Here is a 14,773-nt window from a genome sequence, read left to right on the forward strand (position 1 = left end):
CCATGAATTTGGACACGACCCCAGTCTTGTTTAAGTTCCTTTTCCTTTCAATAAATTGTACTTAGTTCGAGCAATTGAGTCTGCTCTTGAGTCCACTGCATCCTTGTTTGTGACAGCAGCCATTTATATCCTCACCACACACGGCTCATTCTCTGGACATTGAGCACCGTGAAAACTATAAAATAAGAAAAAATTGATACCTGTACAGTCCTTTTGAACTATAACAATGAGCAATAACAACAATGAGCTTAAGTTAATTCAGGTAAGTTCAAACAAGTAATTCTGAGATATACAGTCACAGATTAAATAAAACAAAAGGGGTTACTTCAAACAGCATCAAGGGGTTACACAGTTCGGTTAAATAAAATATAACAACAGATCACCTCTCATCACATATCTCAGTCCGCTTGCCAATGATGCAAAACTCCGGTGAACACTTAAACACTTCGGCCCGTTTCTCATGGGGTGCTGCTAGCTTGCATGACACACATGTCTAAGCTAAAAAATAGCACATGGACGTAAGTAACGTAAGTACAGAACAAAAAGGTTTTCAGATAGCTCACAATACAAATGCAGCAACATACCTTACATTAGAAACACACTTATCATACTTATCAAAGTATCATCGTAACTTACATGGACTTTGTACAACTTATTCCTGCCGCGACAGACTGCACGTTACGGGGCATGCCTCTGAGCACATCTGTCCTTAGTGTGACTGCGCATACAGTTCCGACAACCCCCGCAAGGATGACTTATGGTACAGATCAGCGGTTCATTACACTTTTACCCACAGTTAATTTTTTGGGAACCTGTAATCATCAATTTAGATTGTGCTGCTAGATGATACAGGGTTAACAAGACCAACAAAGTGCAAGAATGTAAACAGGCAAAAAGATCTGCAATTATTCTAGGTTATACATTTATAGGCCATTACATTAGCTACACTTCACTAGTACTGGTTTGGACCCCATTTTTCGCCTTCAGAACTGTCTTAATTCTTTACGGCACTGATTCAACAAGATGCTGGAAACATTTTTCAGTCATATTGACATGATAGCGTCACACAGTTGCTGCACATTTGTCTTTCTCCCGTTCAACTACATCCCAAAGGTCGTCTGTTGGACTAAGATCTGGTGACTGCTGAGACGATCTGAGTGCAGTGAACTCATTTTCGTGTTCAAGGAAGGGTACAAAGGTATGCCAAGAAAATACGGCCCATACCTCTACACCATGACCATTATCAACCTGAACTGCTGATACAAGGAAGGATGGATCCATGCTTCCATGACATTGTTGTAGCCCATCTGATTCAAGGTGTAAAATCTGTCCTTTCACAGATGCTCTCCTGCATACTTTGGTTGCTGTGTGGCACAAACAACCATCCTATGTTCAAAGTCACTTGCATCATCTTTCTTCTCCATTCTGATTCTTACCATGCAGGGTTCTTGATAATCACTAGGTGACAACATTCATGAGCTTCTGTCATGTGATTGGCTGACTGGATATTGTTATATTCACTCAACCTACTGCCAGGGGACTGTGCAGAAAGCAGAGGTACAGCTGTGCTCATAAGTTTACATAACCTGGCAGAATTTGTGATTTTGGAGATATTTTTCAGAGAATATGAGATAATATAAAAATCTTACTTTCACATGTGGTTATTTTTGATCTTTTTAAATCACAACAGAAAATACCCAAATGATGACAATCTAAAGTTTACATACCCTGGAAGTTCTGCTGTAGAAACCAAGCCTCGGTCAGTTGGGCCAAAAAACTGACTGTGGCTGTCTCAAGATGCACAAACAGGAGGCACTTCAAGAAAAATGGGCTGCATGGTTGAGCCACTAGAACAAAACTTTTACTACACCAATGCATTTTCCAAAATGCAAACAGCTCCATGGCCAGCACAACTTTGTGTTTTTCTATATCTCACAGGTGTTTGGTTTTTTTTTTTTTTTTTGAGATATTATTCTTTTATTTATTTATTTTTTGTTTTGTTTTGATTTATTTTTCTGACTTTGGTAATCAATTTGTTACTAATGATGTGACATTAGTAGTTTTCTATTTCTGCCAAACATACAAGGCAGCAGAGCCTGTTTGGGTTTACTACCATAATCATCTTAACTGCTGACATGTACTTATGTTGTTGTTGATCAAGCCTGCATATCTTCCTTCTCATTGACGCTAACATAAAACTTATAATATAAAAATGTGACAAAGTAACATCAACATCAACGAGCTCTTTTTGTCAAACTGACATATTAAAAAAGAAGAAAATGCTGTGAGCTGACAGAACAATCAAAACTTTATTTAAAAGTTCACAAAAACAAAGCCTCGTATTATGATAACTTTTATGGCATCATTTAGTCACAGTGACCTGATAACCACCATCTGATGGAGAATAAGCTTAGTACTGATGCTCAGTGGTCACCTCGGCAATATCATCATAGTCCTCAGATCATCTCTCCTCATCATTGGTTGCTGTTTCCAAGGAGATGGTGGGGTCATTTCCTGTAACATGAAATCATAAGACATATTTAAATCAGGCAAAAGCAATCGAGCTTAGTAAATAACCAAAGCTACTCAGAGAGTTACCTTTGGCTCTGCGTCGATATAAAGACACCACAAGGAGAGTGGAGATGAAATATGGACAGAACATAACCAGGTGACAGACCAGTCTCATCACAAGGTGGAGGGTGGTGGAGGAAGGGGTCAAAGCAGAGGTAGGGGGCATATTTGGGGGGCATACACACAAGACAACAAAAAACGAAACAAAACTAAACAACAGCAACAACTGTGATTCACCACAGAGTCAGAAAACTATACGTGAACAGAAAAAAAATGAATAAATGATATAACTCGAACAAAAGCATTTGTAAGACTCTAACTCCAACACTGACCAGTTCAAAGTCACTCAAGCCCTCCTCCTCTTCCTCCGTGACATGATGTCGTTGTTGTGCTTATCAGTGAAAGCAATGGTTCGACTGTTTGACAAAGCTTTGAGAAAGCGTTCAAAGGGTCAAACAGAATGATAACTAACTATAAAGGAATAACTTGATGCCTTCATTGAGCGTTAAAACAAATTGTGAGTGGCTGAATTAACTCAGGAAGCCGCAGACAGTAAATCCACATGAATGAAAACATGTCAGTACTTGTGCGATGCCTTCACTGACAGTATGATGCCTTTGAGATTACAGAGCAAAACTTTTCTTTTTGAACCTGAATGACTACCAATGACTTTGTTTAATGTTGTGTTGATCGTGTTGCAGATTCGTGGAAACAACTTGCATCTTCCTGTAGCTGAAAGCGGTTTGGCTGAGAGGAAGTGAGTTGAGACGTTGTGTGAATACTGCTTAATCGAGTGCACCTCTCTGCTTTAATGACTTCCCGCTGAGGCTGAAAAACTTCGTGCATGTTGACCACTAATCTGCTCACTGATCAATAATTTCCTGACACAGTCCCCCCGACAACATGAAACAACACGAAACGAAACAAACAAAACAACAACAACTGTGAGTCACCAAAGAGTCAGAAAACTGAACGGGAATAGAAAAAAAAAAGAATGACGCAACTCGAACAAAAACATTTGTAAGACTCCGTTGCGCGCCGTGAGGCGATCCCAGGAGGAGGCGTCTCAGCGGAAGGATAAATAGTTCCTATATCAGGTATTTTTTACACTGGAGTTTCTTCGTATTGTATTCGTCTCCTTCTGTGTCCTCTTTTGATAACAAAATACACCTTTAGCTCAAATCAGTGACGTTAAAAATTGAGTTTCGAACATCCAAATCAAGTTCAGAGCAGGAACTTACAAGTCTAAAGTTTCAGTATCAATACGCAGCCTGGTATTGATCCTCTGGCACGCTGTAAAACAGAAGCTGAAACATGGAGTTGTATTTGGAATAAACTTTGGAAACTTTGTTTGGTGTTTATAGAGATGTCACCGAGAACATGTGTAACATCTTCCGCGCAGGATTTGTGCCGTGGATCATACTCTCTGTGACACTCGCCTCAGGCTCCGATGGTAAGTGACAGTTTGTTTTAATCTAATCTCATTTAAATGTTGTTCTGACGGAACCTTTTGCAGACATGTTCACGTTGTTTGTAGGGACGCATTTTGTTTGGAGTTCACTTTGATTTTTCTGTGTGAAAACAAACCAAACCACCAGTTTAGAAACTCTGATTGGGACCAGAGTAAACGAACTATAGGTGTGGAAACGCCCTTACTCTACTGCTGTCGCAGTTACAAGAACGCAGAACACACACCAAGAATATGTGTTCAATCAGTCACATTCATCTGACTTTGTTCTGCAAACGAGTGATTTCCACGTTTGGCGGTGGGACAGTCAGCTTTTATGTTTAAATGGTTTCAGAGCGCTGATGTGCAGCCGCCACCTTCACAGCAGCACTGAGAGCGCGCTCAGTGCTAAAATAATTAACTGTAATTAAAATCTTTGTTTTACCGCTCTGTGCGATAAATCACCACATTAACGATTTTCTGCAGCATTTATATTTTCTTATTTGAAAGTGTTCGCGAAGGAGAAATGCGCAGGAATTTTGGTGTAAATATCCAGACTGCGCCGAGGATTATTACGGAGGAATAAACACACAACAGCCTTCCGCCATTTTTAGACTTAACATCGCTCCCGAGAGGAAGAGAGAGAGAGACGTTATTAACTTTATTGACAGCCACATGCACGTCACATGCCAAACAATGATTTTATTGGCTGTTTCCATTTTCCTTTATATGCTCTCTACATCAGCTCAAACATTGTCTGTGTCTAGAAAATACTAAAGAAAGATGTCCTTCTTACAGTTTAGAGCATTTTTTTATCTAACACCTCCACTTGCTCTCACTTTGTCATTCTCCTAAAAACACGAGGTTTCTCACCCAGTATCATATAAAACTTTTTTATGCATGGTATGAACCTAAACCATTCAAATTTAAACAACTTAACTTTTGTAGCAGGTTTTGTCATCACATCTTTTACCATCCCGTCCACTGGACAGCTATCCAAAATAATTTTCCTTTCATTTACAGTTGACCTTATAAAGTGATAGTTTATGTCACTATGCTTGCATCTCTGTCTGGTTAAAGGATTCATTGCCAATGCTATCACACCCTGGTTGTCTTCATAAACCTTAGGTGGTGCATAGGTCCATCGATACCTTCGAACAGCTGTATGAGTACATACTCTCTTGTACAGTTGTAGCTAAGGCCATGTACTCAGCTTCACAGCTGGATAATGCAACAGTGGTTTGCTTTTTAGTTTTCTATTACATTAAATGATCATTCACAGTCAGGCCTATACAGTAACCAGTTCTGCTGTGTCATTCTGCCCCACAATCTGTATCACTATGTGCTCAGAACTCTGGTTTTATCTCAGCACTGATCAGACGGCCTCTCTGTACCTTTGGAAATCATTCATCTTTTCTACACCATCAGTGTAGTTCAGTTTTTGCTCACAAGGTGTCGCTCTAGCTTTGTAACCTTGCATATTAAACCTTTCAAGGATTTTTTTTCCCACATATTTTTCTTTTTTCTGTGACATCCTCACATAGTTATCTCTCTGGTCAAAATCAACACCAATACAATGTTTCAGTTAACTCAAATCTTTCATTTAGAATTTTCCTGCCTACATTTCCTTCACAACAATCAGTGTGTTGTTATTGCTGGCGTCAATGATCAGGTCATTTACCCATTTTATCAAGATTACCTTTTCATTCTTTGGTGTTCATGTGTAACCATAAAATTGAGGAGCACAAAGTTGTTCCCACTCATATGTTCATGTAACATCTTATTCCAGCTTCTGCCTGATTGTTTTAGCCCATACTATTTCAACCTTTCATTTGCATCAGATTCAGCTACCTTTTAGCTCTCTGGTTGTTTCATGTATGTCTCACAATTTACTGGTGCAAGTAGATAGGCAGTTTTAACATCCATCTGATGTAAAACCATGTTTAATTGTACTGCTCTTTGCATAGATACCATGATAGTGGTCAGATAAGCAGTGGGAGAGAAAGTTTCTTCAAAGTCAACACCCATCTTTTGACTTTGTCTTTTTAGTCCTCTTTTATATCTCAAAGTCATCTTTATCACATGGCATCATGTCAGTTTGTGTTTGTCTTCCCACAGTTGTTTTCATCACAGACATGACGAGTCTGTGGCTGAGCACTTTCCCACTGTTAGGATAAAAGACCCAGAGGCTGAAATATTTTTGTCATTTCCAGCTAACATTCCCTTTGCACACCTTGAGTCTAGTTTCCTCTTGTTCTGTTTATAAACATAATATGCTGTTCCAAATGTTTGCATCTTGAAAAGGTTTGGCTTTCTTCTTGTCAGCATCAATTACGGTGTCTGTTTTGTGAGTTTGTTAAAACATCTGTTCCTCACCACAGCTGCTGTTTGTACTGCATACAAACTCCTTAAGTAACTCTCTCTCTATAAGCATACATCTGGCCACATCAAAACTGTAGTCAGTTTTGCTTAGCAGTACTCTTTTGATGTGGTTCTCAGGTCTCATGTCTGATCCCAGTTTTGCTAAGAAGAGTCTGATAAGTTTTCCCCATAAAGTCTGTTCTGATCTGATACATTTAATCTGCCCATATGGGGCTGTATCAGCCAGAAACTTTTGTGTTGCTTGCACCTTGTCACTCTTACTTTCGAGATAATACACAAACACTGCACTGGAATGATCATTACCTATACTTTTGCTCCTTATTCCTAGTCTGCATAAACCTTACCTTTGTGCACGCCTCACAATGTGGGGTGTGGGGGTGGGTGGGTTTATCTGTTTTAACTTTGGTAAAGGCAGCTGGTGGGGACACCCAGCCTTGTGAACAAGATAACTCGAGAAAGAGGACTTTCAAACTGATACCTCAGCTTTAAAAGGCTGATGGGGTATTGTTGTCAACTGGTTAGGCAGGTGGGCAGCGGCCTGGAGAACGAAGTATGTGAATGTGAGAATGAAGATGAGTTTGACCAGACCTTGGTCAGAAGTCAAGTTTTCCAAAAATCTTGTGAGTGCGGTAACTCAAGAACAAGGCAACATTGGATTTTTTTAAATGGATACCATTAGCTTTATCTCTGTTTTCTCTCTCTCTTACTTTAGCTATCTTTTATTTCTTCTTTCAGACAAGATAAACATCACAGCTGAGTCTGGACAGAACATCACTTTGCCATGTCGAGCTCACAACAATCAGAAGCCCATCATAGTTGTAGAGTGGATCAGATCTGATTTGGGGGCAGGTTATGCCTTGTTGTTCCAGGATGGGCACTTTGTTCCAGATCATCAGCATCCGTTTTTTAAGAATCGGGTGGATCTTCAGGACAAGCAGATGAAGGATGGAGACGTGTCTTTGATTCTGAACAACGTGACGCCTGCTGATAGTGGAACATATGAATGCCATGTCGTCACGCGAGGATCAAACCAGAGGGAGAGAGCAACAGAGCACACCTGTACCATCGAGCTAAAGATTCTTCCTCTTGGTGAGTTACTACAATTGTTTTTGATCAAAAAACGAGCTGCTTCCTAGTTGCTGATGTTTTCTATTATGTTTTTAACCTCTCTGCTCTGTGGTGTTTCCTGTCCTTCAGTCCAGATAAACACGACAGCTGGACAGACAGTCATTCTGCCATGTCAAGTTTCAAACCTCAACGGCGATCCCAGTGTGGTTATAGAGTGGAGCAGAACTGATCTGGGGACAGAAAATGTCTTCTTTTACCAGGACCAGAAGTTTATTCCAGATGACCAGCATCCATCTTTTAAGAACCGAGTGGACCTGCAGGACAGACAGATGAAGGATGGAGACGTGTCTTTGATTCTGAACAATGTGTCAATTAATGACACTGGAACATACATGTGTTGCGTCTTCATGAAGGGAGCAAAACACAGAAGGAGAGCAAAACTGGATAGTGACCTCATCAGTGTTGTCAACCTGAGAGTTGTTCCTTCAGGTGAGTGAGTAGAGTTGAGTGTGTGTGTGATCAGAGGTGAAGCTGCTTCCTGGTTGTTGATGTTTGTTTGTCTGTGAAGGTTTTCAGTCATCCAGGTCATCGTAATCTAAGGAGCTTGGAAAGAAAAGCATCTGGACTTCTTTACGTTGCTTAAAGATGTTTCACCTCTCATCCAAGAAGCTTCTTCAGTTCTAGGTTCAAATGGTGGAGAGTCCCAGACTTAAGCCCGATGGGAGAACATTCCAGTGTACCTCAGACCCAGCAACACACCCAGAAGAAAACTGGTTCTTCCCAAAGACAGGACTCCTAATCACAAACTTAAAATCCTTGTGTATACTGTACAATGTAACGAGGAATGCTCAGACCTCTAAATTGGAGAGACCAAACAGCCACTTCATAAACGCATGGCACAATGTAACGCAGTAAAGGATCAGCCTGACTGCAGCTTGATAATAAGCTAGTCAGAAGTGCTTCGACTACGGAGCCTGAGTGTGCGGATAAAATACAAACAACAGAAGTACAGCTCAAATATACATGTATTATGTATTTTATGGTGAGATGAAATTTATAGACAGATAAACAAAAGAAAAATATATATACATTGTAAATATCAACACTTCACCGAGTTCTTTTGATTCCTCAGAGGCATCTGATGGAAGACAAAACACTGCTCAGTAGACCATTCAACACTTTATTACTTCTAGAAGGGAGCTACGTCCTGCATGACACGTTGCCGCAGATCTCAAATTGGTGGTGTGCCCCTGACAGTTTTATTACAGAAGCTCTCTCATTCTAGTCTAAACAACAGTGTCTCAGTAACTTTCCACTAGAGACGGTCCCCTCTTGTCTAATTTTCCCAGGCAAGCGTGAGCGAGAGTCTGCAGCTTTCTACTCCCCAAGGACATATGGTCTCATGCCTTTATTTTTCAGGGCTGTGTCGAGTTAATACTACACTATATAACTTCATAACACTTATTAATAAATAAGCATAGCATTATTGAGGCACTGAAAAATTATTTATTCCCAACAACATATATATTATAAAAAACACAATGATAATGATAATAATAACAATAATAATAATAATACAAAACAACTAATTTAGTCCCAAGAGGAAGTTGGACAAGGTTTATTCAGTTCAGTTTAGTTGACCTGCAATAAGCTGTGTTTCCAAACAGGTAGGAAGTTGAAGTCCATTTATCAGTTCATATAGATTTATCAGTCCTACCGCAATACAGCGGTGGTCGGGTGGCTCGCCATCCTGCGCTGATCAGGGGTTTGATAACGGGAAAAAAAACTCTGACTTAATCAAGGTTAAAAACATAAATTAGCATTCACAGTTAAATTGGAACAGCGTTCTACTGCCATTACAATTGAAAAATAAATCCATAAATAGAAAAGTCAAATAATTGATGTCATATTTTATATTTTATACAACAGCCAATAAACCAATAACCAAAGTCATAACATTTGATTCTTATAATGAATTTCATTCAAAATAATGTTATAGAAAACCATTTGCATGGGTCCCATCAAAGTAAAGTAATTTAGCAATAAGAGTAATAAACATTATCCAAGGTTAATCAAATATTTCCAACACACATTTAATTATATGTGTTGTGCAACACGTTCAATAATCTAAAAGGAATTCAAATCAATTCAGAAGTCCCAAAAGAAGGCCCAGAAGGCCGTTTTGGCATTCACTTAGAAAAGTAACAAAAAACTTCCAAAATGGACAAAACTACAAAAATCAGATCTCTCAACTCTTCAAACGGTAATTTAACATTCAGCCATAGTGAAAAACTGTCTGTCACCAACTGTCTGCCATCTATAATTCAGTTTTGAGATCCTTTCCCAGACACCGTAACGCCTACGCACATCCTGGGCCTTTTGACCTCTCATAATAGGACTAGGGTCTTATGGGGCTAGATTTCACAATGAACTCACCTGAAACCTTGGCTTGTGATTAGGTAGAGGATCATTAGGGGGTCCATGTCCCTTTTGGGGGGACACTCTTCTCGGTTGAGAGGTGAAATGTCTTCAAGCAACTTAAAGAAGTTCAGACGCTCATTAGACTTGATGTTTGTTTCTAAAGATGTTGTTGATGAGACTTTGTAGAAAGCAGCTGGTCTGAGTGATGTGATCAGAGTGCAGTAGATAATGTCTGACAGCAGTTTGAAGAGGAAATGGATTCTGTTCTGTTCTTCACTCATCACCTACCTGACAGCTGACACCTCACACCTGTTTCTCACCTGCAGGTCAGCCAGGAGGAGACACAGAGGACGGAGTCATTAGATATAAAGTGATATATTTTGTTTTGTTTCTTGTACCAGTTCCTGTGGCTGTTATTTTGATCTGTAAAAAAAAGAACAAAAATAATCCCCCACTTCCTACTCCTCTGACTGATGAAGTAGGAAATGAAGTTTACTGAACAATCTCTGCGTTGATATTAGGGCTGCCACGATTACGTTGACTATCAAAATCATCGACAACTAATTAAATAGTCGACGCGTCGTTTGAAGCTTCGTAAGATCCCAAAAGACACAGGAATCAGTAGTAGGATTTAAGAGTGTAATAACGGACTGAAACAGAAGATGGCAGCACTGCATGTACAAGGATGCCAGCTGCCGTTAAACCCCGAAGAAGAAGAAACTGTGTCCCAGAATTCATAGTGCGGCCCTGCTCAGTTTCCAACAATGGCAGCAGCTAGTTAGTTTTAAAATTACTCTTATTATTCTTTCTGGGTCACAAAATAAACGTTTAACATATTTTCAGGCATGAATGTAGCTGTGTAAATCTCAAATATCTGCTCAGTTTATCAAGACACCACATATTTTCAAAAGCGCTCCGACGTCTTCTGTTACCCACCAGCTCGATAGCTATGCGGGCTTCAAGGCTCACCAGAGCCGGTGAGAACACCGGACTCCCGACAAATTATTTTCAAACCTACCGCGGTCTTTCGCTACTCAGGTTAAATTATAATTAATCTTTACTATATTATTAGACCTTTATTTATCCATATAAAAATCTCATTAAGATTCAAATCATATTTCCTAGAGAGACCTAGCAACATGACAACAAAAGTAAAAACACATACAGCATATAACAACATAACAATATCTATATCAAATTGATATTACTAGAATTTTTAAATAGTGTTATATAAAATCAAAAGTATCTCTAAAACATCAAACATCGATCAAACTCTGATTCGATGTACAAGGATCTTTGATATATCAAATCTTGTGATTTGTGATTTGACATCAATAGGGCAGCACGGTGGCATGGTTGTTAGCACTGTTGCCGCACAGCAAGAAGGTCCTGAGTTCAATTCCACCATCAGACCGGGGTCTTTCTGTGTGGAGTTTGCATGTTCCCTCTGGGTACTCCGGCTTCCTCCCACCATCCAAAGACATGCAGCTTGTGGGGATAGGTTAATTGGATAATCCAAATTGCCACTAGGTGTAAATGTGCGAGTGAATGTGAGTGTGAATGGTTGTCTGTCCCTGTGTTTTAGCCCTGCGACAGAGTGGCGACCTGTCCAGGGTGTACCCTGCCTCTCGCCCTATGACAGCTGGGATAGGCTCCAGCGCCCCCCGGACCCTGAAAAGTATAAGCGGAAGCGAATGGATGGATGGAGATCACTTGTCATCGATCAAACTCTGATTCGATGTACAAGGATCTTTGATATATCAAATCTTGTGATTTGACATCAATAGATCACTTGTCATCAGTCAAACTCTGATTCGATATCCAAGGATCTTTGATATATCAAATCTTGTGATTTGATATCAATAGATCACTTGACATCGATTCCACTCTGATTCGATGTACAAGGATTTTTGATATATCAAATCTTGTGATTGATATTGATGGATCACTTGACATCGATCAAACTCTGATTCAAGTACGAGGCAGCAGAGAGGACCTTGTATGGGTTTACTACCACATTCTAAAGGTATGCATGTAATGTCAACTGGTGAAATACAAATTTGACACACCAACATCAGGATCAGCGCTTTCCCTCAGACTGACATGTAGAGAATGTGAGCTGACAGAACAAATAAAATTTATGTACGAAGTTTACACAAACAACCAGGTATTATAGTATATATATTTTATATATATTATAGTGGCACACGTAATTCAATTACAGTGATCTGAGAGCCACCATCTAACTGATGGAGCACAGGCTCAGAACTGATGTTCAGTGGTTACCTGCGTAATATCATCATAGTCCCCAGACAATCTCTCTGTTGACAAAATAATAATAATGTAAGATACTCATAGTGTTACCTTTGGCTCTGCGTCAATATAAAGAAACCGTTAATATGTCAGTTAGCAGTCTAACAAAGCTCTGCCTGCAGAGCACAAGGTAGTCCAAAAACTGTTTAGCAAGAGATGTGTTACAGGGGTACCTAGCACGACACACACACAGTGGTTTAGCTGTGATGCTTGTGGCCTTATTAATGCAACTTATTTCAAGCTGCCGTAAACACTGTTGTACACACTGCTTCCTTACCTAGCTTGCTCGTGCTGCACTAAGCTCTTCCTTCTTCCTTTCTAGGTCCTGGCATTCTACTGAAGTAGGAAAGGCGTCATTAGATGATGACTACTAGTGATGGTGAGATGAAGCCTCGTGATGAACTGAAGGTTTCCATCCAACTGGTCAACTCATGGTTCGAAGTATTGTGATGATTCATTTGCTCTACTGCGCCATCAAGTGGACGATTCAAGTGAAACAGGCTCTTTGATTGTAATGATGTGATGTGTAAACCTCTAAACTGAATAAATAAATTGTTTTCATGGTTATTTATTACGAATATTGTCTCAGTATGTCTGATACAAAAGAGAAAGTGGAAACTATCAGGACAGAGTTTTGGTATGATTGTGTAACTGTGTAATCATGCTTATGTACATCTGGATAATCACACAAACTGTGTGGCGCTTCACTTTTTAATAAACCAGTGATTCTTGAGATAAGGGACAAAACATGTCCAGCAGATAAAACCCAATTTTGTGGTTAAAAATATGCATACAAGTGTTAACCCAACTGCCTAAAAGACAAACCAAGGCAATGTTTATACAACAAAACTATGATTTTGCATTTTTTATAAATATATATTTATTTTAAATGGTACAATACATTACCAGTACCTTAAAAATCCATTGTCCAGAAGCAGGTGTGATAATATTAAAATACAGAAAAAAAATTAAAAGTAATGTAAAATTAAACATCATGGCTCTCGTCACTAAGTATTTAAGTCAATACCTTATATAATATCAAAATATGCAATTGAAAATTTATTTTTACATATTTTTTAAGTGATTAAAATCGTGCGTCAAGTCGATGTAATCCAAGATTTGATTATTCTTTCTTGTAAAAACAGCCTCATTTAGGTAGATTGTAGAGGCCATAAGCAAATGATGAAAAACAAGATGGCTTCTGTCAGAAAAACATGTGTTATGAGAGAAAGTATGGTATTTTGTCAACACCATCAGATGTCTGATACAAAAGAAAGTGGAAACTATCAGGACAACGTTTTGGCATGCTTATGTACATCTGGATAATGACACAAACTAGTGTGTGGTGCTTCAGTTTTTAATAAACTAAAAGACAGAAATCAGATTATAGGATCTGTAGTGTTGTTTATTTATATTATGGTTCTTATCATTTGTGATATTTATTACTCTGTGCATACTTTATTAGGAGAGATGAGATATAAAAAAAAAATCTCTTCCTTGCTGGTTCCATCGAAGAAGAAGCTCAACTATGTAGCATGTACGTAATCAAATTCAACAACACAATGTGATGGGAAATCAGCTGTGTTTTTCTGCCCATTTTATTTAGAATCTGGCACACACCAGCAAACCAGTTACTGAATCAGTCACGTGGTACGGACTGCCCGCGAGGCCTCGAGCGTCACTGCATACGTAATCAAAGCGTGCCTCGATATGTGCTTCACAAAAACTCCCCTGAGATTACCCGACACACGCTTCGGAGCTTCGACACACACGACACATCATTAGGCTTCAGTGATCAATTACTGTAATAATTATCATGTCATGCTACAGCAAAGCCTAAAAAGCATCAAATGTCTGAACTCATGTCAGGTTTAAATTGACTGACCTTGATTTGTTGCACTGCTCAGCAGTGACATCACAACTTAATTGAAATGCCACTGAGGTTAGTTTGAGTTTGACATTCAACAAAACAGCAGAGAAAACAGAAAACCACCAGACTGTGGAGAACACAGACGTTATGGGTTTGGTTGAGTTACAGACTGATGAGTGGAGAAAGTAGGAAACGGCTTATTCTTCTATATCTTACACAGAGTGCTGTTAATCTGTTAATACCACCAGTGACACAATGCAAAGTTGTACATGTACTTGAGTACTTATAGAGTATAATTCATACTGTATGTTTGAACCGTATTGATGTATTTATTTTTTTTGGTAGTTTTCTATTTCTGCTCCACTGTATTTTGAATTCAAACATTGTACTCCCTGACATTTATTTAATTACTATGTAATGCTACATTATTATAGGTAAAATGACTCAGCAGTATATAAGTTGTTCCAACCATCTAAAGCTGCAACATTAAAATAAAACCGACATAAATCAATAATTATGATCCTGTATCATCTATATGATTTTGGAGAGTAATTTCTGTAAGTATTTCTTTAGGTATATTACTTTTGTATGATTACTATATTCTCTGCACTTATAATCCTGGTTGCGCTTACTGACCTCAAACTGATTTTACGTGGTACACGGTGCTCAAAACCTATCAAAAAATGTTTTAGTATGACTTT

At 39.0% G+C, this 14,773-nt stretch overlaps 1 protein-coding gene across 3 annotated transcripts; it reads left to right on the top strand.

Annotated features, from left to right (window-relative positions):
- Nucleotides 1-3,616: 3,616 nt before the first annotated feature.
- LOC146389949 (neural cell adhesion molecule 2-like) lies at nucleotides 3,617-13,586 on the top strand. 3 transcript variants are annotated; one of them, XM_084913344.1, is made up of 6 exons: nucleotides 3,617-3,668; nucleotides 3,936-4,024; nucleotides 7,136-7,489; nucleotides 7,598-7,957; nucleotides 10,216-10,259; nucleotides 12,525-13,586. In XM_084913344.1, exons 2-6 carry the CDS (start codon nucleotides 3,952-3,954, stop codon nucleotides 12,540-12,542), a joined length of 849 nt encoding a protein of 282 aa, XP_084769470.1. In that variant the 5' UTR covers nucleotides 3,617-3,668; nucleotides 3,936-3,951; the 3' UTR covers nucleotides 12,543-13,586. The 3 variants fall into 3 exon arrangements, with proteins under 3 accessions (XP_084769470.1, XP_084769456.1, XP_084769464.1); XM_084913330.1 differs by having other exon boundaries at nucleotides 10,216-13,586; XM_084913338.1 differs by lacking the exons at nucleotides 3,617-3,668; nucleotides 10,216-10,259 and having other exon boundaries at nucleotides 3,811-4,024.
- The last annotated feature ends 1,187 nt before the right edge of the window (nucleotides 13,587-14,773 follow it).

The sequence above is a fragment of the Perissodus microlepis genome, chromosome 3 (genome assembly GCF_051167445.1).
Source record: "Perissodus microlepis isolate ML-2025 ecotype Zambia chromosome 3, ASM5116744v1, whole genome shotgun sequence".
Taxonomy (NCBI): domain Eukaryota; kingdom Metazoa; phylum Chordata; class Actinopteri; order Cichliformes; family Cichlidae; genus Perissodus; species Perissodus microlepis.